Source organism: Oryctolagus cuniculus, chromosome 4, assembly GCF_051225735.1.
Source record: "Oryctolagus cuniculus isolate XC-2025 breed Fujian yellow rabbit chromosome 4, ASM5122573v1, whole genome shotgun sequence".
Lineage (NCBI taxonomy): Eukaryota > Metazoa > Chordata > Mammalia > Lagomorpha > Leporidae > Oryctolagus > Oryctolagus cuniculus.
Genome location: NC_142870.1, coordinates 110,108,564 through 110,132,576, shown reverse-complemented (window position 1 = coordinate 110,132,576; position 24,013 = coordinate 110,108,564). Strand labels below are relative to the sequence as shown.

Genomic DNA, 24,013 nt, shown 5'->3' with positions numbered 1-24,013 from the left:
TATTTAAACAGTTCAGAAAGTCTAAACCTGGCCCCCTTCACTTGGTTTTTCTTCTGAAGGTTATGCCCTAATAATTGACCATAAAATGGTACTGAATTTTTTAAAACACATTAAATTTTATTAGCAATATTTTTTTTCAGATTTTAAATTAGAAGCATTTTTAACTATTCCAAGTCCCTAAGTTTTTTACTTTACTTAGAAGATTTCTTATGTCTCATAAACAAAAAAAAATTATTCAATAGACAGCCAAATGGAAGAGGCTTTTATTTGTAAAGAAATGAACTTACAACTGGTCTACAATATATTATTGAATATAAACAATATAAATAAATGATCCTGGAGGCCCATGAATCTTCCATCCAGACCCACATGGAGCAATGTTACAACAATATTCTATGTGAAAATGTGCAGGGAACAAAGGTGCAATTACAAGCAAGTTTAAGCAGCAGAGTATAAGGTGCTTTAATTTAATAGTTAATGTTGCCATCAACAAACATTTGAATGCTCAAGTTTACTTCACTGAATAGACACAACAAATAGGAAAATCTAAAATTCATACACATGCTACTCGTAATATGAAAGTGCTTTCTCTTTTAAAAAAATACACCAAATGGACACTTTTTACATAGATCATGGTGTGCTCTGATGCAAAATTAACTTCATTTTCAGGATATACATTTTTAAACTAGCTATAGACACCAATCAAGGAACTCTAATGCTAAGAGTGCTAAAACTATTTCATTTTTTGTGAGAACTCTAATACAACAGCCAATGTAAAGAATACATCTATTACATAATCTTAACATTTGTTTTCTGTAAAGATTAAAAAAAAAAGTTTTTCCCCTTGGTGATGGTTTGTTCATCCTGGGTAGATTATCTTTTGAAGTTTAATAATATAAAAATTCTACTTTAGAATAACGGGAGGAACCAAAAGGAAGAAGTTTTTACAAATCAGTTAACCATGCACTTGAAGCATCAAAAATTAAAACAACAACAAAGTTTATCACAACCATTTGCCTTTCTTTAAAAGAAGACAAAAAGTAGGAATTTAGTGGAGACTTGAAATGCCTGCCACCAGTGTCGGTATCCATGCCTGTGTACTGCTATCTACAGCTTCCAACCTTCACTACAGGCATAAGCCTTACTCTGCGGGTAGTTTTTTTGGAACTTACTTTGACTTTTTTTCCTCCATATGGGAAAAAACAAAAAGAATAATAAGCCTTTAAGTGAGGTGATTAGGAATGTAGTTATCCAACTTGGAAGTAATACAAAGAAAAGTTATACTATCTTCACACATATTCAGTTGACTTTTGAAAACTTAAAATTGCATATACAAAAAAAAGCATTTATGCAAAAGATTTTAACAGCAAAAACATTTGAAAATTTAGGTACACTTTAAAAAAATTAAAACACTATAAAGGTAATTTTTAACCATGGGACAGTTTTTTAAAATCCAGACTGGCTACTTACATGTTAGTGTTTCTGTTTTCAGTCAGTTTGAAAGATTCTAATGTAAATTCTAATCCAACATTTATTTGGATAGTTTCCTGCTTTAAAAGCTATAACTTTGATACACAAAAGGATTTAAAATATATTCTCATTTTTTGTCTTTATGAAGAATGTTACTACCAACTGATTATTAATATTTAAAGCTGTTACAACAGGTATTACAGTGTGGGTCACAGAATTCCAGCACAAGAAGGAAATTTTACCCAATTAATGATTCATTCTCCCATTTAATGTTTTCTTCCCAAATACTTGGCAATTCAACATGGGACTGTTTTGCGTTTTACCAGCTCCACATTTTACAGGATACCCTTTTCCTATGCAGTAAATATACTTTCTAAAAATACTGCTGCTTACACATATAAAAAGCTGGGCATCTCTAATAATTTTATAATACAATTTATTTTGTGTGATCTTTCTTACTTTAAAAACAAACAAAACCCAAACCTGTCCCAGAGATCACCTTTGAGATTTTTTGGTTTTGAAAAGTTGCTGCATTTTCAATATTGAGTTTAAAAGTTTTGTAAATAAAAATGTACAGTAAATCAACACCAGCTTCTTTCGTTCTACTATACATGGCATACAACAATAACTCTAGAACAGAATCAAGTGTCCAAATACTGCTGTGGAATATGGATTACTACAAGAGTATCAAAATGTTAAGTCCTTAAAGTTAGGCAGCTTTAATTTTGTAACCTAATCAAACATATGGTCATTTGATGTCTAGTGTGTGAACCATGTTATAGGAATTGTGGTGTGACTAACTCGGACCACTTAGCTGTCATCTAGCCAATGCATAAAAAAATTCCTCCCATTCCAAGTTTACAGTCAGTATATTAGGTAGCAATTGTGTCCATGTTTACTTAAGCCACAATGAATTTTGTTTGGGAAGATTTTACTTATTAACAGTTCTTTAAGTCATGTACACTGCCGACGTTGTACATGTAAGGATTCAAATTGTTTGCTTTATAAATGAATGCCTAGGTGCATGAATGACAATATTCTTATGTGTTCACATGGTCAGTGGTTAGCCAATATGTAGCATTTAGAAAAACCTCATTTGCTAGTCTGAATTTTCTGCCTTAATCCTTAGGAGAACAAAGACTGTAGATGGCCCAGGAAATGTCTGCTTCATAAACATCTTTTAGCAAAAGCTCTTAAGTATAAAATGAAGCATTAAAAAGGGAAAGAAAGTAGGAACAACTTTAAAAATGTCCCATTATATGGTCTGGCATTATAGTTTTAGAGCTAGGGGGTACCTTAAGCCAAAATCAACACTGTGAATACTGGAGGCACCATACTGTATATTTAGAGGTGGTTAAAAGCGAAATCATTGCCCAAAGTGTCATACATAACTATTTAACCAACAAAGTAAAACCCCAATCTTTAGACCAATGTGTTTTATTTTTACTCATCATGTTAATTCAATAGGTATATTAACCTGTCACTTACTACTGAAGTAAGTTATTTACTCATTATTTAATACTTAAAGAAAAAATACTTTTAAGACAAGCATTCCAAACAAATATTTTAAACACTGGACACGTCTGGTTTGAAGCAAGACTAAAAACTCCTTCTTTCTAAAATAGGTTGATGTTTATTTCAGGCTCCACCACTCTCTTATAAACACCAACTTCTTCATGCCATCAATTTAAGCTCCACAAAACATGGAATTAACACTGGTACTATTCCATAAACTATAGCTTTAAAGCCAATAAATAATGGCTACTATTAACCCTTATGATATTTAGCTAAAATTTAAAGAATGATTATGAAGCTAATTTGAATAGGCAGTCTAAAAGGACTTACTATATTACTCTCTAATTAAAATTATGCCAGTAGCATAACAGTGCTTCAAAATTATACGGGTTCTCCCAAAGTAAAATTCATTCATTACTACTTTTCAGCAGCACACTTTGTCTTCTTGATTCATACTGAATACTACTCAGTATCACAAAGCAATAATTACATTTTTGAAAGGCAGCAAAAAATAATTTTAGAGTATTAGCCAAATGCTCATTCTTACCTCTTCTCTAATATCTCTAAAATTGTCATCTTTTAATAAAATTCAACATCCACACGCTATTTTTTTAAAAAAGAAAGAAATAAGACATTTGTGGAAAACCTTTCCCAAAAGATACTATAAACATGACACTGGTGGGGAGTGCGCACGCTTCTCAGAGAGGGGAGTCTGCAGAGAAGCTGGGTTTCAGGTAGAAAAAGGAGGGCGTGGACTCCCTCTCAATGCATGTTTGCTAAAGTAAGTTCAGAAAAAGCCAGATGTTTTCTCTACAATATGATGGTGATAATAATATTTGCATTCAAGCCTTACTATAACTCTCAAATAAAGCTTTCTCATAGTATAGTTTTACAGTAGATTAAGCTCTAAAAATAATATGCAAAACTCAGGAATCTTAAAAATTTAGAAACCTTTCAAAGAATAATTTTAAATTTTTTGACTAAAGAAATGGCTTGTTCTGCTGCTATGAAGGAAACTATATGGTGATAAATTTTATGAACTTCTAACAAAAGAGGAGTATCGCCCCAAAGAATTTTTTAAAGACGTATATAGCTTAAATGGGTCAAAATTAAGTTTCAGGAAGATTGCATATTTACTTTTCCTAACACTATGCTTGTGCTTATCTGTACTGAATTACAACCTTTGAAATAAAATCAAATGCTCTAAATAGATTACAAAATGCCAGTATTAATGAATTTGGGTTAAATAGTTCATTTCATGATCCACATTGCTGTGCACAAAAGAAATAGAGGTAGGCTTGTTTTTACTGAAAATCCAGACTAGTAAAGAGAAACCTGTAGCTCTTAGTCATCCAATTCTTAGACTGAGACACAACCAAACAAATAAGATATTATCTCAAAATGCCTTTCATTGTAATAATCTACAAGACTGGTTCAGCTGTGGTATCTGAAAATGGAAACCTGCCTTTGTAATTCTGACAACTCATAAGAATCAGCCTTTACGTTTTTGACAACTATTCTTCAACTGTAACAGCTGTCACCTTTTTCAGAAAACAACTATCATTAACTTTTGTATCACTAGAACTTATCAGTATCTATGCTTGCAAGTTAAGAGAGTGAGTCTGATTATAGGTAAATCTTGACATAAAAACTATAGCGCTGACTGGGATCCAGCAGTGATTTATTATGTCAAACTGTTGATGAAAGCCATAATCTATACTAAACAGCGTCACTTAACTGTGCTATCCTCTACGGTCTGGAATGCTTTTTCTCTTCTATTTATCTCCTCCTCCACTTCCCCAAACTTCTTCCCAGAAAACCTTCCCCAGGGCCCTTCTAGTTTCATACGTGTATTGTGCACAAGAAACCAACTGGGCACACATTCTGCATAGATGGGCCAGTTTCCACGGCCCAGGGTTTCATAAAGTCCTGTCCCAGCTGCTTCCCCTCCTAAAATTGGCCCCTTTACAAAAGTCTCTAAGGACTTTCAGGCAAAGGTCTGTAATAAAGTTTTCATGCAGTTTGGTTGGAGCTGAGGAGGTATTAGGGGTAGTGAGGTGAGGTCTTTTCTACCACTAGCTAGTACTCAATGGAAGAGGCAGCACGTTTGAGTTTTCAAACCACAAACTATAATAAATAGCCTCTTCCAGTGAAAAATGTCTAGCTGAGAATTTCATCCACTGGATATGGCTGTGAGGTCAGCTTCATTCAGTTTACACTTTCTAAAACTGTGCACTTGTAAACATGGCCCAACACTTAAACCTACATGGCTTCCCTGTCATTCTTGTGCCACAGTGGTAACAAAACCATAAAAATTGTAACTAATGGGCTTCAAAATATTTAATTGAACAAGCCAGTGAAATGGGACACAATGACAGATTACAATCAAAGATCTGTATCTGTGAATGGGTGTTTGACTACAATTTTACATGTGCTATATGAAGATTATCACAAAAATTATTCAGAGGCATGATTACCATATTGTTTCATAGTTTTAAATGCTTCACCAGATAAGGAAACGAAAATTAACAGTGGGATACCTATGAAAAAAATAAATGCTATTTTAAACTAAGTGAGACATGAATATTCACTTCAAAAGCATAGAAATTTGTTCAATGTTGAAGTGCATGACAACTAATAAAGATGGCAGGCTTCCCTGTGTGCCTCTTTCTCCTTCTCAAGCTTTGGCACTAGCATTTCTTTCCTTCCATTCCACTTTCTCTACTCCTAGGTGCCAGCCCTTAAACTATGATGGAAAAAATGTTCTATTTAGAAAATTCCATAGCAAACCTAAAGGTATCAGCATAGAAATAGTTCTGTGCCACTGTAAAGGTGACAGGTTGTGGAATAGCACTGTCTCATACTATACTGGTCACATCAAAGCTGCATAGCTGTGTTTACACATGCCTGTACAAGGCTTGATGAATATGAATGTTATATAAAAATTTCTACAAGTAAGTTCTCTCAGTTTGTTTACTTTCCTAGGAACTCAAGCTTAAAACAAATAAAATTTCAAACACAGTTTTTCCCCCTCAACAGGAAAAGATGTAAAGAAACTAGAAAATGCAAACTTAAGTAGCAAAAGAACCTCCCAAGTTCCTTTTCTGCTTGCCATCCTTTACCCAATAAAAATCTAAACCAGTTAGCAACAGGAAAGGAAAGGAAAGGAATAGTGCCCTCCTACCTATACCATACTGAAACAGTGCTGAAAACTCAGTACAGGGGTGGACATGCAGTGTCAGCTGCATACCCATCACACAGCTGAAGCTTTGAAATGAAGATGATTAGATCATCTACAAAATGGCTGCATCAAAAAAAGAACAAAAAGTTGACAGCAAATGAGCCATTTATAAATAAAACTACTCAAAACAGCAAGTATGTATTCTGGCTATGTTTTGAGTGGGGACAACAGAAGATCGTGACCACTTGTAACATTTCAGATTATAAGGCATTCTCCAATAGCAACTCTTCTTGTAAGCCCCTTCTGGTCTGTGCTAGGCACAGGGGCATTTAATAAGTGCAGAATGACTTCCCAGAGGAAGTAAATAAAAAGAGAACCTACAACACACTTGGAAGTTAGTACCTTAAAGGCTATAAATAAAATGGTTTCAGAGGTAACTATTACCGCCAGGGGTGCCTGTCCTCAACAGTGCTGTAGTAACTGTGGATTATCTGTGACAAAGCTGTTGTTCCAGGGGAGACTCCTTTGCACCTCCCTCCTTCATGCAGGGGCCTCTCTTACTAATGCCTGTCCTGCATTTGTGTTTTGAAATTGCAAGATGAGGGGAAAAGTCGAGCATATGATGACTTTGTCAATCATGATTAGCTGTTAATAAATGAAAATTGACTACTGAGTACTGACCATTCCTTGAAACTTCAGTCCAGTAATTAAAATGTGATATAAAGAAATATGTAACATAGATTACAACCTACTGTAGGTCTGGAATATGAGCCTTACATTATATTAAACCTTCTAATCCTACACATAACTATCGGTAAACATCTCTTTTAAACATTACTACACAAAGAATCCCACAAAGCATACATTCAAACAAGAGGCATCTAGAGATTAAAAAAATTACCCGCTGTATTTTTGTATAAAAATAATCAACATTCTCTAATGTACACAAAGCCAAAAGATAAATATCTGTGATGTCTTTAGTGACATCTTAGTCTTCTACTAGCTCAACACAATTTTTGTGAAAAGAGCAGTGAAAATGAAACTCTCGGACTCTTCTTTTCCCACTTACTGAACTTCCGCCAAATACTGCTGTATGTTCCTGCAATCAGCAAACTATCTCAAGCACATGGTACATAGAAGAAACAGGAAAAGATGAAAACAAAACCTTCTATATCAAAAGTTTCTCATATCTAGGACTACGATGTTCTTAGGGTTCCTACAAGCAATTCTGGTTTAGTTTCATAATTCCATAGAACTGTTCAAGGGAAGGTTTTGTTTAATTTTTTTCCCTGAAGCATGTACATATAAAATCAGATCTGATCATCCAGCAGAAATCACTCGGTAAGTGCTTTGCAGGAAGCATGCAACAGTTTAGTAACGGAAAAAGAAATGTGCGTTCTAGCTAGACCCAGCACATTCAACATCAGAAAAATTCCACAGAGCAATCACTATCTGCTACAAACCATTTCCTCGACAGAAAGAGTGCGCTGGTTCATAGCATAATTAGATTATGCCTTCATCAGTGCAGAGGAGCAGAGAGATAAGAAAGATAATATAAAGCATTCCTTTCTCAGAGTCAAATTATTTATATGCTAGTCCTTATTTTACAAGTCAGTTTTATGGATTTCTTTCCCATTTTCTAGTATGCATAAAACTGGATAAAGTACTTCATCAGAATATTAATACTACCTAAATAACAGTCCCACTGTATATATATTCCTTGTTGCCTTTTTAAAACGTCCCTCTGGGTGGAAAAGAGCAACATCATCACTCCTTTTACATCTAGTTTTCTCAATCTGGACGCTACTGACACTTTGGACCGGATACCCTCTGTGGCAGAGGGCTATCCTGTGCACTGTAACATACTCAGCCTCTCTGGCCTCTGCCCAGGAGACACCAGCAGCAACGCTCCCCAACATTAACTCTGAGCTATGACAACCAAAGATGTCTCTCGGTATTGTTAATTGTCCTCTGGGGAGGAAAAACTGACCTCCTAGGAGAACATCTGCTCTCAATGCACAGAAACTGAAACTCAAGTTTAGAACAGAAACCAATTCTTCTGACCTCTAGATCAGTATTATTCATGCTAGAACGCAATTCTTTTTTAATAGCATTTGTCTAAAAGACATGTTTTTTAAAATGCACACTGATGTTTCACTGCATGATTCTGTCATTGGACTTGTAAGTCATTCCACAACTTATCTCTAATGACAACTTTTAGAAAACTAATAGGGTAGAAAAATGTATAAGAAAACCAAATACGAAGAGGAGAAATGTAAATTATTAAGTTAGTTTTAAAAGGATTCTTTATATTAATGATAAGCATTACTTTTAAAAAATTATCTGGTATAACACATTTCTTTGAAAAATATCATGGTCTTCTCTACCAAGTCTTTTAATGTTGCATGTAATCTGCAAAATTAACTTTACCAATGTTGGCTAATAATGAAAATGTATGATGAATTATTCTATCTGTAGAAATGTCAGCATTTGATGCAGAAATCCCAATGTGCTTGGCTATCCACCACAAAAAGTTTAATATTCCAGGCCGAGTTAAGCCTTTACCTTACAAGTCTGTTTGAGAAGAGTAAAACAGCTGTTATATCAAAGCCTCAGGTTCCTGTTAGGATTCCTTCAGAGAGTTGATGCGTGCACAGATCTTTAGGGCTGGGCCTAGCTTGATATTCATTGCACTCATGAGATGGTCTTCTTTTAGCAAGAGAAGGGCCTGTCCATCAATCTCCTGTGCTCTGAACTCATCTGCAATATCCTGGCAGCCTGAAATTTGATCAAACGAAGAAGTCAGAATTGAATACACAATAATTAACATTATTCCTAACAGTCACAGTTTTGTTCTCACTGGACCTGAGAATCTGAAATATAGACTGAGAAACAAATTAAATTTATTTATGGTAGTCTTAGGTTCACCCTTGAAGACAGTATGTGTTGGCATTCTGAAAATAAGAATTGATTTGAAATCCAGGTAAAGTAATTTACTTGAAATTCTTCCTCTAAAAATCATAGTATAAAAATAATTAGTAAGAGCCAGGCAAAAATGTACCGAGTGAGCAGTCCAGATGTAACAGTTCCTTCCTGAAAAGGTCTACAGTGCCACCTCAAAGCAAGTCACACATATGCAAGGCCTGCGGGAGGCATCTGGTGCAGTGGTGAAGACGCTGCTTGAGATGCCCGCATCCCCTCAGAGTGCCTGGTCTGGAGGTCTGCCTCTGCTTCTAACCCAGCTTCCTGCTAGTGCATCATGGGAGGCAGCAGATGACTGTTCAAGTCTTGAGTCTCTGTTACCCACATGGGAGATCTGGATTCAGTTCTGCGTTCCCAGATTCATCATGGCCCAGTCTTGGCTGCTATGGGCATTTGGGAAGTGGAAAGGTAGATGGAAGCTCACTCGCTCTGCCTTTGCCTTTCAAATAAAATAAGTAATAAAAAAAACTTTTAAAAAGGTCTGTATTAACAGACCTTAAGAGAAATACTAACATACCTCATGAATTTATCTTTGTGTAATATATCCTACACACATTGGCCCAGAGGAATAAAATATTCTGTCGTAAAAAATAATAATCCCATAAGAGTTTCTCAAGTACAGAGTACTGCTTTCATTATTTGTTATTTGAATTTATGACCTTTATTGCCAAGGACATCTGAAATATCACCATTGTTCACTCAGTACAGAACAAACTCTTCAAGGTTGTAGTGTCAGTCTACTGCAGTGCTGCTGAAATGCTGTTACACTGCTCACCCTGTAATTTCAACTTCAAATACTGACATCAGTAGACTCATCTCCACTTTTGAGAAGAAAACAAATTCATATTGAAATTAGGAGCTTGATAAGTAATCTCCCGTCCAATAACCAATATTTAGCTCTCAATTTAAGCCAGGTATATTCCCAGGTAATGAGTATTTACCTGAACCTCAAATGTTTTTACTGTCTATCAAATTTTGCACATCTAAGCTACTCCATAAATATCTCCATTAAGGGAGAGGAAACACGGGATGGTAATGAACCAACAGAGGAGAGAATATAAAAATATAGAAGCTTTCTGATAAAATTACAAAAATGAACCTACAAGTAAAAACTAACAGCTTAAAGTTAATTGTGTTTTATTCAAATCAGTGTTCTAAGGCAAAACACAAGAGTAATGAAAAATGGAAATGGCCATATTTCACTTTTATATACCAAAATTTTGCTAGAAATGATTAGCCTTTCTACCATAATGATGATATTTTCCTAGTGAACCTAGCACCAATTACAAAGCACTAAAGGTGCTAAATACATATGTGAATATTTATGAATAAATGAAGTACTGGATGAGTGAATAAATGATAAACAATGAACAAAAATACAGTCTGCTGCAGAAAAATAGCTGTAAGAGTAATACATGTTTCCCTGTGTTCAGCTGTATGCCATCTTGGTTATTTCTTTTCCAGTGTCCTCTGTTAGTTTCCACTTTATTGTTTCCTATAATGGCTCTCAGATTTTCAGTTTTCTATTTTAGTAATTTCTCAGACTTTTAAAAGCTAAAATGTATTTCAATAACCTCTCAATGTTTATGGTTTTGCTCATTCACCATGTAAAAGAAACTATATAGTTGAAATGGGATTACTCACCACAGAAAAGCCCCTTTTCTTTTCCCAGAGGTAGCTCTCAACAAAACTGGGCAGACAAAACTGACTAATCTTGCATCTAGTTGTGACTTCATCCTTCTCTTTAGGAAACAACTAATGTTCTTCTCTCTTCAGTCTGACTTACAAGAACACAGGAAAGAAGAGAAGAGAGAGAAAGATAGGGTAGAACTTATTTAGATTTGGAAAACAGGAGCAATGAGAAGTAATGAGGGCCATAAGAGCTACATTTGGGAATAGAAACAAGGAATTCTCCATGAGGACAATATATAGTATATTTGTATTTCTCTGTATTGTGAGATTCTTCTTCAGATATCTTCTTTGTAGGTGTATGGTTAATGCATTAACAAAATAATAAAGAACAAAAACTGGGGGAAACAGCATGATAAAATAGGAATGCATTATCTTCAGAATTTTAGATCACAATTTTCTTAAGCCAGCTACAAAAAAGAATAGTTAATATTAGTATGAAAATAAAAACATAAAGTGCCTTAAAGGAGAAAAAAAGCAGAAGCAACTATGCTTCCAGAAACTCAATAGGGAAAAACAAATTTTAAAAACACTTTAAATGCTCCAGGTATACAGAGCTAAAGTTCTCTGAGCTGCTGATTAGTACTGCCTCATGTCTAACAGCTGGAGTCCCAGGAACATGTACAAAACATACACCAAGGGATGCAGTCAGCCAGCAGGCCTGGCTTCCCTCCCCAGAAACAAGTGCAGTACAGCTCTCAGTTCTGGCGCAGACGTTTGCACATGGGTCCCAACTGAACTGTCCAAGTATCCAGTAACTTCTCCAGCTACAGCCAAAACAGAAACACCCTGCACAAAAACTGACCTCAGTAAGGTTGATGAAAAATAACACTTGCCATTTAATACTAAAAAACTTAAGTCCCAAATTGGTTATTACAGAAACAGTAAGTGGTCATGTATTTTTGAATGAATCCTATTTTACACGCCTACAGAGAAATTTCATCTAGTATGGTTTCAAAGATTAATAAATACAGAATAAACTGATCTTTGGAAAAGGCAATTCACCAGATCAGGAAGAACTGAAGATAACTTGCAGTTAATTGAAAAATAAGACTTGTTCCTGTAAAGAACTTTTTAATGCACAAAAACCAGAAGACAGTAATTGCTGACTCTGGGAACAGCTCTGGGATGTGGGCATACTGCATACAAGCTCTAACACGACCCACCAGGACAGTTAACAAGATGATACATAAGGAGAAGAGAAAACTTTTAAGATTAAATACAGGTGTCCTGCCTAGAGAAGGAAGGAAGCTTATCTTCAATGAAGAGAAATAAAAGAGATTACAAAATTTACAAGCTGTTCATTCTATGAGAAAAATGTAGGAGTAGACTACTGGAGAAGGGAGAACAGCTCTGAATAACCTCAAAGAGGCTCAGAAGGGAAATTTACAAAGGCCAAAGGAGCAGAAAGAAATGAAGATAAAGCCATTTTCTGATATGAGATTTACTTTATGCTACAGGCATTAATCAGAAAAAAATTCTGAAAAGTGATATAATTGATCATACAAATAATCTTTGTTATTTGACCTATCAAAGCAGCTTGGAAATACTCCCAGTGCCATCAATAAAGAAAAACAGACTTACATTAAACAGACTCTAAAACAGTACCAAGCAGTTTTAAATTCTAAAAGTAGTCTCCTTTTAGTGTTAACAGACAACAAAATTAAGTGTCTAGATGAACTCAATAAAACAACCATCTCCAGTTTAACACTAACCTGTTTTTATATTTTTTTAAATTCAAATGAAGCAAGAATGAGATGAAGGAGTTAGCCTTCATTCTAATAACATAGCCAAGAGTAGCAAATAATTCTGGGAAAAAAATCAACCTTTAAAACAAGAAATGAATTGATAGGAGAAATCAGCAGTAGCTATTATTTGTTAATTATGTGAGCCATTACTTTCCTCAGGCTATAAACCAAATCTCCTAAGAAAAAAAGAAATATTTCTCACAAATGAGAAACCAGGCTCACAAACAGACCACATGCCCTAGTTGGAAGACTGAGACTACTCCTGAAGATGACAGCACCCAAGTCCAGTACTAGATGATTAGCAGACTCCAACATTAATTCTCAAGCTGGCTATTCTAGTCTACAAACTGTGTTTCATTATGTATCACAACCATAACCAGTGAAGAATCACCATTCTTCAATACATTAGATTTACAGCATATTCTAAGCCCAATGGTCTGGAACTACCTCAGATTTGTTTTCTTATGTACACACTTAAAAATCTTTGCATAAAGAAAATATCTTCTTTTTAAATAATTCTATTTTTCTTTAAAAGTGACCATATCTTATTCTTTTTTTAAAATTTAGCATTTCTAAAACAAGCTATTGATAAAATAAAGCTTCATAGAATTTTGTACATAAGGTAAAATGCGTGACAGATTTTTTTTTTTTTAAAGTCAGTATTTCTAAGTATTTTTTTGTACAATATATTAGTAGTAAGTTCACATCTAAGACTTTGGTCACCTTCATAGAAAGATTAATTAGAAATAATAGCTAATTAATTAGCTCAATTTCAGTAAGCCTGGTAGACAAATTTAAATGAGATGTGTCCTGGAAAACTTGTATCAAAAGAAATTATGAGATTCATAATAAATCAAGAGGGAACAAAATTTAATTTTTCATATTCATAAGATCAAAGTGATAAATGATAAGGACTTGCTGATTCTAAAAAATATACTGTATAATATATATAATCAGTATGAGTCTCATCATGAGCAAAGGTCTAACTGTCTAGTAACAAGTGCCTTGGAAAAAGTGAATATAAAAGATTATTGTTGCATTAAAGAAAAAAAGATAGACTTAAGTTGATGGAAAGAGTATCAAAATGAGAGTTACAGAAGGAAAACATAAATAAGAAAGTTGCTCTCCGAGTTAGAATGAATGTCACGAATTTCAGCTGTCTACTTGAAAAAATAAAATTTCAGAAGTGCTCTTGATGTTTATTGAAAAGAATCAAAGAATACAGCTTCCTTTAAAAGAGCCAGCTTGATTTTTTTAAAAGAAACCAAAACTTTACCATATTTTAAAATGTTAGATTAGCTTTCAAAAATGTTTAAAAAAAATCAGTCTCTCTCATTTAATTTTAAAAAAGGTAAAATTAGAAAATAAGGAGGAAATAGAATAGAAATACAGAAGAGCAGAAGGGAAGAAGTGTCTGATCCAATCTCTCTACTGACCTCTCGAGAGAAATCAGACTGAAGAGAAGAGAGCACCTTTAATATCTTCACCGGCTGAGGAGTCACAGCAGAAGCAGGACTAGTCAGTTTTTATCGACTTGGGGGGGTATGAGAAAATACCCAGTTGTGCTGAGGGAATAAGCAAGAGGAAACAGATCACATTTCAATAGCAAATGCCATTTAATTTATACATACACACAGTACTTCTCTAGTCCTTCTGTGCAAAAGGTGTGGATGGATCTAACAACATTGCTGTGTGTGAATGCACGAGAAAACCAGTAAGGCCAAAGTTGTGAATAACATACCAGGCAAAGAATGGATGAAGGCCCAGACATCATCAACTGTCCATATAGATGGCTCTGTTTGTGCAACTGGTAGCAAGTCACTGTTCTCAGGCATTTTCCTAATTCTCACATCCCGAAGCTCACGCTCTCGTTCCCGCTCGCTCTGCCTGCGCAGCCGAGTAGTCATGGCAGATGGCACAGAATCTTCATGAGAAGCCAAGTCTTCTTCTGCAGATGGATAAGTAATTGGAAGCTGGAAAATGTAGTACAAGTAAAATACAGCATTGCACTTTCCTTGCGTCTCTGAAAAGGGTATTGTACAGTGAAGCAAGTTTTCTACAGACCTGCCTAAGGATATGTTCTCTTGCTGCCCCATCAGGGCCACTTGGACGACGGCCACGATGCCCAAGACTTTGATTATCAGGCTTACGATTCCAACGACTAAGTGCAAATTTTTTAGAACAGCTAACATTGTACCTAAGAAAGTCAAGTAAGAAAAAATATTAAATGATAAATCAAACACTCCATTGAGTATTTAGTTATGGTGGCAAAGTGCAATTGTGAATCAGTAATTAGCAGAGACTTCATGAGGACTGTAATACCTGATAAAGTAAACCACATTTGTTCAATGAATTTGCTTATACTAGAGGTCAAGAAATGGCCTCTGTGGGACTGGTATTGTGGTGTAGCAGGTTAAGCTGCTGTTTTGAGACACCAGCACTCCACTTCCAAGTGTTGGTTCAAGTCCTGGCTACTCCACTTCCAATCCAGCTTCCCGCTAATGTGCCTGGAAAGCGGCTGACTCTGGTTCAAGTATTTGAATTCTTGCCACCCACATTAGAGACCCAGGTGGAGTTACTAGCTCCTGGCTTTGGCCTGGTCTAGCCCAGGCTGTTGCAGTCATTTGGAGAGTAAATGATGGATCGAAGATCTCTCACTCCTTTCAAATAAATAAATAAATTTTTTAAGTGGCCTCTGTGGAGTCAGTGCTATGGCTTAGTAGGCTTAGCATCCACTTGTGGTGCCAGCATCCCATATAGGTGCTGGTCTGTGTTCCAGCTGCTCCTCTTCTGATCTAGCTCTCTGCTATAGTCTGGGAAGGCAGTGGAGGATGTGGCCCAAGTGGCTAGGCCCTTGTAGCCACATGGGAAACTGGAAAAAGCTCCTGTCTCCTAGCTTTAGATCGGCCCAGCTCCAGCTGTTGCAGCAATTTGGGGAGTGAAGCAGCAGATGGGAGACCTTTCTCTCTGCTCTCCCTCCCCCTGTAACTCTACTTCTCAAATAAATAAAATATTAAAAAAAAAAGTGGCCTTTGTGTATACTATAGACTATTCCTCAAGATAATACTGGACACCTATAATAAAGTATAGATATTTTCTCCTGACTGCAGCATGATAGTAGAGCTTTTCTTTTTTTATTTCTTTATTTGAAAGGCAGAGGCAGAGAGAAAGAGTTCTACTATCCACTGGTTCACTCCCCAAATGGCCGGCTGCAATGGCAGAAGCCAGGAGCCTGGAGCTTCCTCTGAGTCTCCTACATGGGTGCAGAGGCCCAAGCACTTGGCCTTCCAGGCACATTAGCAGGGAGCTGGAATAGAAGAGGAGCAGCCGGCACTCAAACCAGTGCCTATATGGGATACTGTCACTGCAGGTGGCATCTTTACCCGCTATGCCACAATACCGGCTCCCTGATAGAACTTTTTGCAAAATACAGAGGATGACTAATTTTCATAGCAGCAATAAATAAATAAATAAAAATCCAGGTTCCAGGAGGGTGAAAGTTATATTGCAATCATTTAGATGTTTATGCAAATTTATTTTCCCACGTAATAATTTTTGAAGAGTGATTAATAAAAAGAGGTTAGTACAGTGCAGGGAGGATCACAAGCAGCCATTAAAAGATTTTTCAAATATTACTGAAATCAAAGATTGAAAATGTAAACTTAAGATTTCAAAAATACACAAGGAATTCATTGTTGCCATTTAGGAAATTAGAACTACATATTTTTTTTTTAAATGAAGAAACAGAGACAGAGACAGACAGGCAGGCAGGCAAGAGGCAAACAGAGTTTCCATCTGTTAGTTCACTCTCCAAATGTCCAATGGCCAGGACTGAGCCACATCGAGACCAGGAATCAACAACTCAATCCAGGACTCAGCAGCAGGGACCCAACTACTTGAGCCATCAACCAGCTGCCTCCCAGGGTCTACACTGGCAGGAAGATGGAATTAAGAATTATAGCCAGGAATCAAACCCAGGCACTCTGATATGGATGTGAGCATCTTACCACCAAATACTCACACTGTCATTCTTTAAAACTGACTGAAATACTTGTATTACTTTTATCGAAATATTTATTTGATATTTTTAAGACAGTTCTTTATAAAGTAATCATATTCCATATAATGGGCTAATTATAATAATAATTTAATTATATAATATATAAATATATATTTATATGTAATATATAAATTTAATAATTTAATTATAATGCTAAAATAAGGGCTAGCAAATGTACAAAAGGCCAGACAGTAAATATTTTAGGTTTTGCTGTTGTCACACAAATCCCTGGCACAAGTGCTCAAATTACAGTCACTATAATTTGAAAGTAGCCATAGAAATACTGAACAAGCATGACTGTATTACAATGTAATTTTTACAAAGAAATGTGAATTTCACATCATTATCATGTATCAGAAAATACCATTCTTTTTACATTTTTAAAATGACATCAAGGGGCCAGTGCTGAGGTGTAGTGGGTAAAGCCACCGACTGCAGTGCTGGCATCCCATATGGGTTCAAGTCCCAGCTGCTCCACTTCCGATCCAGCTCTCTGCCATGGCCTGGGAAAGCAGTAGAAGATGGACTAAGACGTTGGGCCCCTGCAACCTTGTAGAAGACCCAGAAGAAGCTCCAGGCTCCTGACTTTGGATTGGCCCAGCTCCGGCCGTTGCAGCCATTTGGGAGAGTGAACTAGCAGATAGAAGACTTTTTCTCTGCCTCTGCCTCTCTGTCACTCACTCATACCATATTCTTTCCATTTTTTCCCAACCACCTAAAAATTTAAAAAGCCATCCATAGCTCAGGGGCTATACAAAAAATAAACAAAAGGAAGAACTTGGCCTGGGCAAGTATACCAAACAGTCTCTAGAAAAAAGAGGTGAAATTAATTATGAAGCAACTTTCTGAAAAGCTGCAAAAAGACTAAGAAAAATACAAGAAGTATTCAAAAATTTCATGGAAAATGTATATTATGGAGAAACTGGTCCCAAACACTACATTTACAATCCAGCTCCCTAATGTGCCTGGGAAAATAGCAAAAGATGGCCCAAGTACTTGGGCCTCTACCATCCACTTGAGACCCAGATGGAGTTCCAGGTTCCTGGCTTTCACCTGACCCAGCCCCAGCTGTGGTGGCCATTTGGGAAGTGAACCAGCAGATGGAAAATAGCTCTCTGTTCTCCTTCTGTTTCTCCACCTTTCAAATAAACAAACTGGTTGAGGGAGAGAAAGAGGAAAAAGCTATGAATGCATTTCAGGCTTTTTTTGTACCAATATAAACTTTAATTAATTGTCCATGAATGAAGTCCTCTCCTATGAAACTCTCTAATTTCTTATTTTCAAAATTCTTTTGCTCTAAGAAAATTACAAGAATAAGTCCCAATCAATTCTACCACTGATAACTACTCTAGGACAAGTATACAGATACCAAAATAAACTCTCCCCATCTATGTTTAATGAAAATATCAAGAAGTAGAAATAAGAATGAATAGACTACTTTCCTCCCAAAACAGAAAAGTGTCCTGATGGCCACTTCTTTTTACCTTAAAATAATTTTAAAAGTTCCTGCTGCCGGTGCCACGGCTCACTAGGCTAATCCTCTGCCTGCAGCGCCGGCACTCTGGGTTCTAGTCCCGGTCAGAGCACCAGATTCTGTCCCGGTCGCTCCTCTTCCAGTCCAGCTCTCTGCTGTGGCCCGGGAAGGCAGTGGAGGATGGCCCAAGTGCTTGGGCCCTGCACCCGCACGGGAGATCAGGAAGAAGCACCTGGCTCCTGGCTTCGGATCGGCACAGCTCCAGCCGTTGCGGCCATTTAGGGAGTGAATCAACGGAAGGAGGACCTCTGTCTCTGTGTCTCCCTTACTGTCTCTAACTCTACCTCTCAAGTAAATAAATAAAATCTTTAATAAAAAAATTTAAAAATGCCTGCTGTTTAATTATATGCTTCTGGGTTCACCAATATATGTCTGTGATTTCCATTTATATCAACTGATAAACTACTGTACCCATTGAGAACAGAAAAGAAGGCAGACTAGTTTTGTACTTGATGTGTAGCCCCTAAACATTTTGGTAAGATAGAAAACTAAGCATATAAACATAGAAACACCAGCAGTTCCTTGACCTAATTTATACTTTCCTCCTTCTCATTTGTTTTCCTCTGGGTTAGGGCACAAACCCCTAGAGACCCACACAAAGTTTAATAATGTGACAACTGTGCAGTAATCTCTGGGAGGAAAGCTGGTAGTGTTAAATGTCCTGAAATATTGGAAATAGTCAGGAAATTTAAAATATCCTGAAAAGCGACTCTTTTCCCAAGTTTTCAGTTTCTAATCACTTAGAATCAGATAGCCACCATTCTTTTTGTGGTATATGCAAACTACAACATTCAAGGTAAAATATGAGTTACACAATTTGACATTAGGTCTGTGTATAGCATGAAAGAATATTTGAACAACAGATTGACAAATGAAATAATGAGCTCACTTTTAGAGGAAAATAATTCTATTACTTACTTAACTTGGGTTTTACTAAGTATATTTTGGTGGCATCCATACAAAATAAAATGTTCAAGAAAGAAATTCCCTGGGTAGGAGTGGGCATTTGATCTAGCTGTTAGGAAGCCAATTAGGATGCCTGCATCCATCATCAGAACATCCCTGGCTCCGAAAGTAAATTCCAGCTTCCTGTTAATGCAGACCCAGGAGGTAGAGGTTATGACCAAGTACCTGGGTTCCTGCCAACCACATGGGAGACCTGGATTGGGTTCTTGGCTCCCACCCCTGTCTATTGTGAGCATATGGGGCAGCGAACCAGCAGATAAGAAACCCTCCTCCCAAATAAAAACAATTTTTTTAAATTACCAGTATACATACAATTAAGATCTTAAATTTCTTGAGAGAATCATTTTTGAACAAAGAACAAATTTCAAAATAATTAACCTGTGCATACAATTCAGCTTCAGCAGTAAATATCTACACTAGTACGATGTGTTACTCAGAACCAGAGTAAATTTTTAAAATATGAACTAAACATGGGTAGTCCAAGATTAAAGTAGAGACTAAAATACTTCTTTTGCTATTAATACTATTTACCTATACCAACTACTATTGAAACTATTAACTTAGAAAAGACAGGCATTTTGCTATCTGCTAATGTTGACAATGTAGGGAACTTATGGTACAGCTATTTCACTTAGAAACCTTAAAAGGAGAGGAAATGGTTCAAACAAATGAAAACACTTTAAAACAAAGTAAAACCAGTATTTCTATACTGATAAAACAATGCTGATTAAATATTGTTTTAATACCTTAAGGATTAGTATTATATAAATTCTATCATTTCAAAGGGGGCATTCTGAGCATTTGTTTCTTCAATAGATGATACTGTAAAACTGATGAGTGTTATGAATACATAACTTTCAGAGAGCAAAACCTAGTAACTAAATACCAAAGTAGCTCCAAATAATGCTTCCTTATATTATTATTCTGTATTATAATTCCTAAGTTTGTTGATAAACTATCTGAGTTTTTTAGTTTTGTTACAGTTAATTATTGGTTTAACATTTAGAAAATTCAAGAGCACAGAAATACCTTTTGGCACATGACATAGTGCAGAACCGTTTTGACCGCAAAAATTCATTAGCATATCCCATTTTCCCACAGAATTCACACTTGAGCAACTCACTGTCCATTTCTTCTAATGTCTCTAAAAAAGAAGTAAACAAAGGAAAAAGATACAAAAAATTGAATTGTGCAACATTTTCTCTTAACCTCTACTTTGCTTGGATATAGCTTGCAGATCAATGGCTCTTTAATTGAGTCTGGCAGAGCAATACAAAAGCCTTCAATGATAGCTACCTACCTACCTACACCAATTCCCTCTTGCTTCTGCATCAAATCATTTTTTTTTTCTGTGTTAAATACAACATTTTTAAAAGTTCATTTTGCTAAGAATCCATTGTGTCCAAAATGTGCAACAATTTTATAAATGCTAAGAGAAATGAGGATGAGTAATACTCAACTACTACCCTCCAGGAGAATACCTTCAACAAACAGTGCGACACTTGAATTTTGGTCATGGTGCTATGGAGATGCATAGTAGGGAACCCTTCATTCTAACTTAAGAGAATGAGGAAGACTTCAAAATCGTGAAATTTTGATATGCCTGATTTTAGAGCAGCACGTAAAATAACTCTACAGAATATACAGAGTATACATACTTCATAAAGTTACTGGAAAATTAAATTATACCATAAAAAATAAAAATATAAACTTTACTTTTCAACATAAATTTCATCAAGTTCAACACTTTTGTAAACAATAATAGCAGCAATTCAGTCCATCCCTAAAGAACTGAGGTTTCTGGGAATTTAGTCATATCAATGCTGTTGTTTCTACGTTAGTAACTGAAGAAAAACAGGTGCCCTTTAAAGATTTAAAATGAGGAACAGGGGCTAGTACGGTGGCGCAGCAGGTTAAACGGGCTTGTGATACTTGCATCCCATACCAGAGTACCAGTTCAAGTCTCAGCTGCTCTGCTTCTGATCCAGCTCCCTGCTAATGTGGTTTGGGAAGGCATACTGCACAAGTACTTACGCCCCTGGCACCCATGTGAGAAACCCAGACTGAATTCCTAGCTCCTGTCTTGGGCCTGTCCCAGCCATTGCAGCCATTTGGGGAATGAATCAAAGGATGAAGATCTCTCTCTCTTTCAAATAAATAAGCAAGCTTTTTAAAGAAAAAGATTAGGAAACAAAAAAGTCAGAAAGACCTAAATGAGGACTGTAAGGTGGATACCTAACGATTTCCCGTCAAAACTCTCGCAGAGTTGCTGCTGTCTGATGTGAGAAATGAGCAGGAACATTATGGTGGAGTATGTTGTGTCTGATAAAGCTTTCCTGGGAGTTTTTCTACTAAAGGTTTGGCTTTCTCCAAACGCTCTCATAATAGATGTTATCATTCTTTGGCCCTCAGGAAAGTCAGTAAGTAAAAGGCCTTGACCACTCCAAAAACATTGTTGCTATGACCTGTGCCCTTGCTGGGTCCTCTTTTGCTCTGACTAGATGACTCCTACCTCTTGAGAGCTCTTGCTTTGTAGTACTTTGTCTTCTGGATAATATTGGTAAAGCCATGTTTCATTTGTAAACTGCTGATTTTTCTCGGACATTGTCCCCATATACTTTTGTAAAATATCAATGATTTTACCATTCTTCCACGTAAGTCTCGCCAATTTGATGTTTGTTTTTGCTTCAATTTTAGCAAAATTTATGCTACTCTGATAAGGGCTCTTTTCAGTTTGGTTCCTTATCTTTTTTAGTTTATCAAAATAGAGCCTGTTAATACATGCTACAAAATAATATCAGTTCATTTTGATGTGAAAAATTTTTAAATCCAAGCATAGTTTTTTTCATAACATACATTTTCCATGAATATTTTGAAGATTCTGCATATAATAACAAATTTAAAAATAGTCCCGTTTAGTTACATATTAAAATGAAAATAATTTAGTCTTTTTTCAAAAATAATAGTTTCATAATTTCCAAGCACTCCCTATTAGACTGTCCTTCTACTCCTACATCCCTAATTTTCTTTTTCCCCCTTTCAGTTAATTTATTTGGAAGGCAGAGTTAGAGGGAGATGGGGAGGGAAGGAGGGAGAGAGGGAGGAAAATCGTCCATCCACTGGTTCACTCCCAAAAGGGCTGCAACGGCCAGGGCTGGGCCAGGCTGAAGCTAAGAGACGGGAGCTTCATTTAGGTCTCCCACGTAGGTGGCAGGGATCCAAGTACTTGGGCCATCTTTTGCTCCTTTCCAGGCACATTATCAGGGAGTTGGACTGGAAGCAGAGCAGCTGGGACTCAAACTGGCACTCTGATAATGGAATGCAGGCATCGCATGTGTTGGCGTAACCTGCTGTATGACAAAATGCTGACATTCCCTATTAAATTCTTAGCCCCACCATATTTTGCTGATTTCTTGCATCATTCCTTTGCCAAGTCATTATAAAATATGCAACAAAAGCATTCAACTAAATAAAACTTCTAGCTATGAGCTCCACATATGCTCTTTCTGTGTTATTTATTTAACAAAGACTGTTCAAATAGCAACTCTGAAATTGAGATGGTATATATTCAGCAAGCTCAGGTACACACATTATCCATTTTACTGCAGAAGCAGATGGCGAAGTAGTAAATCAGTTGAAGGCAGCAAGAACTACTAAAAAAAAAAACCCAAACACTGAGAAATAATATTTAATGTTGGTAGGACATCTAAATACATTATCCTGAATAATGAAATCATTAACAAGTGACCATTTTAAGGAAAGTCTCAGGTCTATCTTTAGAAGCAAAAGTCTTTAATTACGAGCAGTGAGGAAAATACAGTCTCAAAACAAGCAAAATAAAAATTGCCCCTTCCAAAGCGTAGTGATAGCTTTCACATAGCTGAGACCTCTTCAGAATATCCACTGACCCAAGTGAGCTGATGACATAACCTCCAAGAGTATTATTTTTACTTTATCATGCAGATAGCCTGACCATGAAAAGTCTATAGGGGACAGAACCACCACTAACACAGCACTGAAGAAACACTGTTCCAGGAATAGTAACATGACAATATACATTATCTGATAACAGGTTAGAATACCTTACAAAGGAGAAGGAAATGTTTTTTATTGTTCAGAGAGGGGAATTACCAATTATGACTTGAGACTAACAACCTAACAAAAATGGAATGTCAGTTTTATTCCTAATAAGCAAGTTAGGGATGTTAACAGATTCAAAAATTTCTTTCTAACATTCAAACATATTTTTAACAAATCAGATAATGCTCTAAGGCTACTTTTTTAAAAATTTATGAAGAAAACATTGCAGAGCTGAGGCAGGCGAATGGCACAGTGGGTTAAGCTGTTGTTTAGAAGACCTCCATCCCGTATCAAAGTGCCTAGGTTTCCAATCCCACTTGGCCAACTTCTGGCTAATGCACACCCTGGGAGGCCGCAGATGATGATGGCTCAAGTATTAGAAACCCCACCACCCACATGGGAGATTCAAATAGAGTTCCTGGCTCTTGGCTTTGGCCTGACATGGCCCCACCTGTCGAGGTCATTTGGGAAATAAACCAGAACACAGAAGATCTCTCATTTTCTCTGCCTTTCAAAAAAAGCTGGGGCCAGCATTGTGGCACAGTGGGTAAAGCTGCCACCTGCAATGCCAGCATCTGATATGGGCACCCGTTCCAGTATCAGCTGCTCCACTTTGATCCAGCTCCTTGCCAATAGCCTGAGAAAAGCAGCAGAAGATGCTTCCAGTGCTTGGGTCCCTACCATCCACATGGGAGACACAAAAGAAGCTTTTGGCTCCTGGCTTCAGCCTTACCCAGCCCCTGGAGATTGAACAAGTGGATGAAACACCCCTTTCTGTCCCTTCTTTT

General features: G+C 36.5%; 1 protein-coding gene across 33 annotated transcripts in view; it reads right to left on the bottom strand.

Annotated features, from left to right (window-relative positions):
- Nucleotides 1-241: 241 nt before the first annotated feature.
- PHC3 (polyhomeotic homolog 3) overlaps nucleotides 242-24,013 on the bottom strand; it is a 108,273-nt gene continuing 84,501 nt past the window's right edge. For 17 of the 33 annotated variants that reach the window (XR_016232563.1, XM_089330954.1, XM_017346910.4 and 14 more), the window contains 4 exons: nucleotides 20,175-20,289; nucleotides 14,650-14,782; nucleotides 14,327-14,558; nucleotides 242-8,944 (listed from right to left, as the gene is read on the bottom strand). Coding sequence is in view for 16 of the 33 variants with exons in the window: in XM_089330954.1 (XP_089187080.1) it covers nucleotides 8,790-8,944; nucleotides 14,327-14,558; nucleotides 14,650-14,782; nucleotides 20,175-20,289 (635 nt within the window). In the remaining 17 variants the exon portion in view is untranslated. Of the gene's footprint in view, nucleotides 8,945-10,792; nucleotides 10,926-14,021; nucleotides 14,151-14,326; nucleotides 14,559-14,649; nucleotides 14,783-20,174; nucleotides 20,290-24,013 lie in introns of those variants that run through there. The other 16 variants (XR_011388060.2, XR_011388057.2, XR_011388059.2 and 13 more) reach the window with 8 other exon arrangements.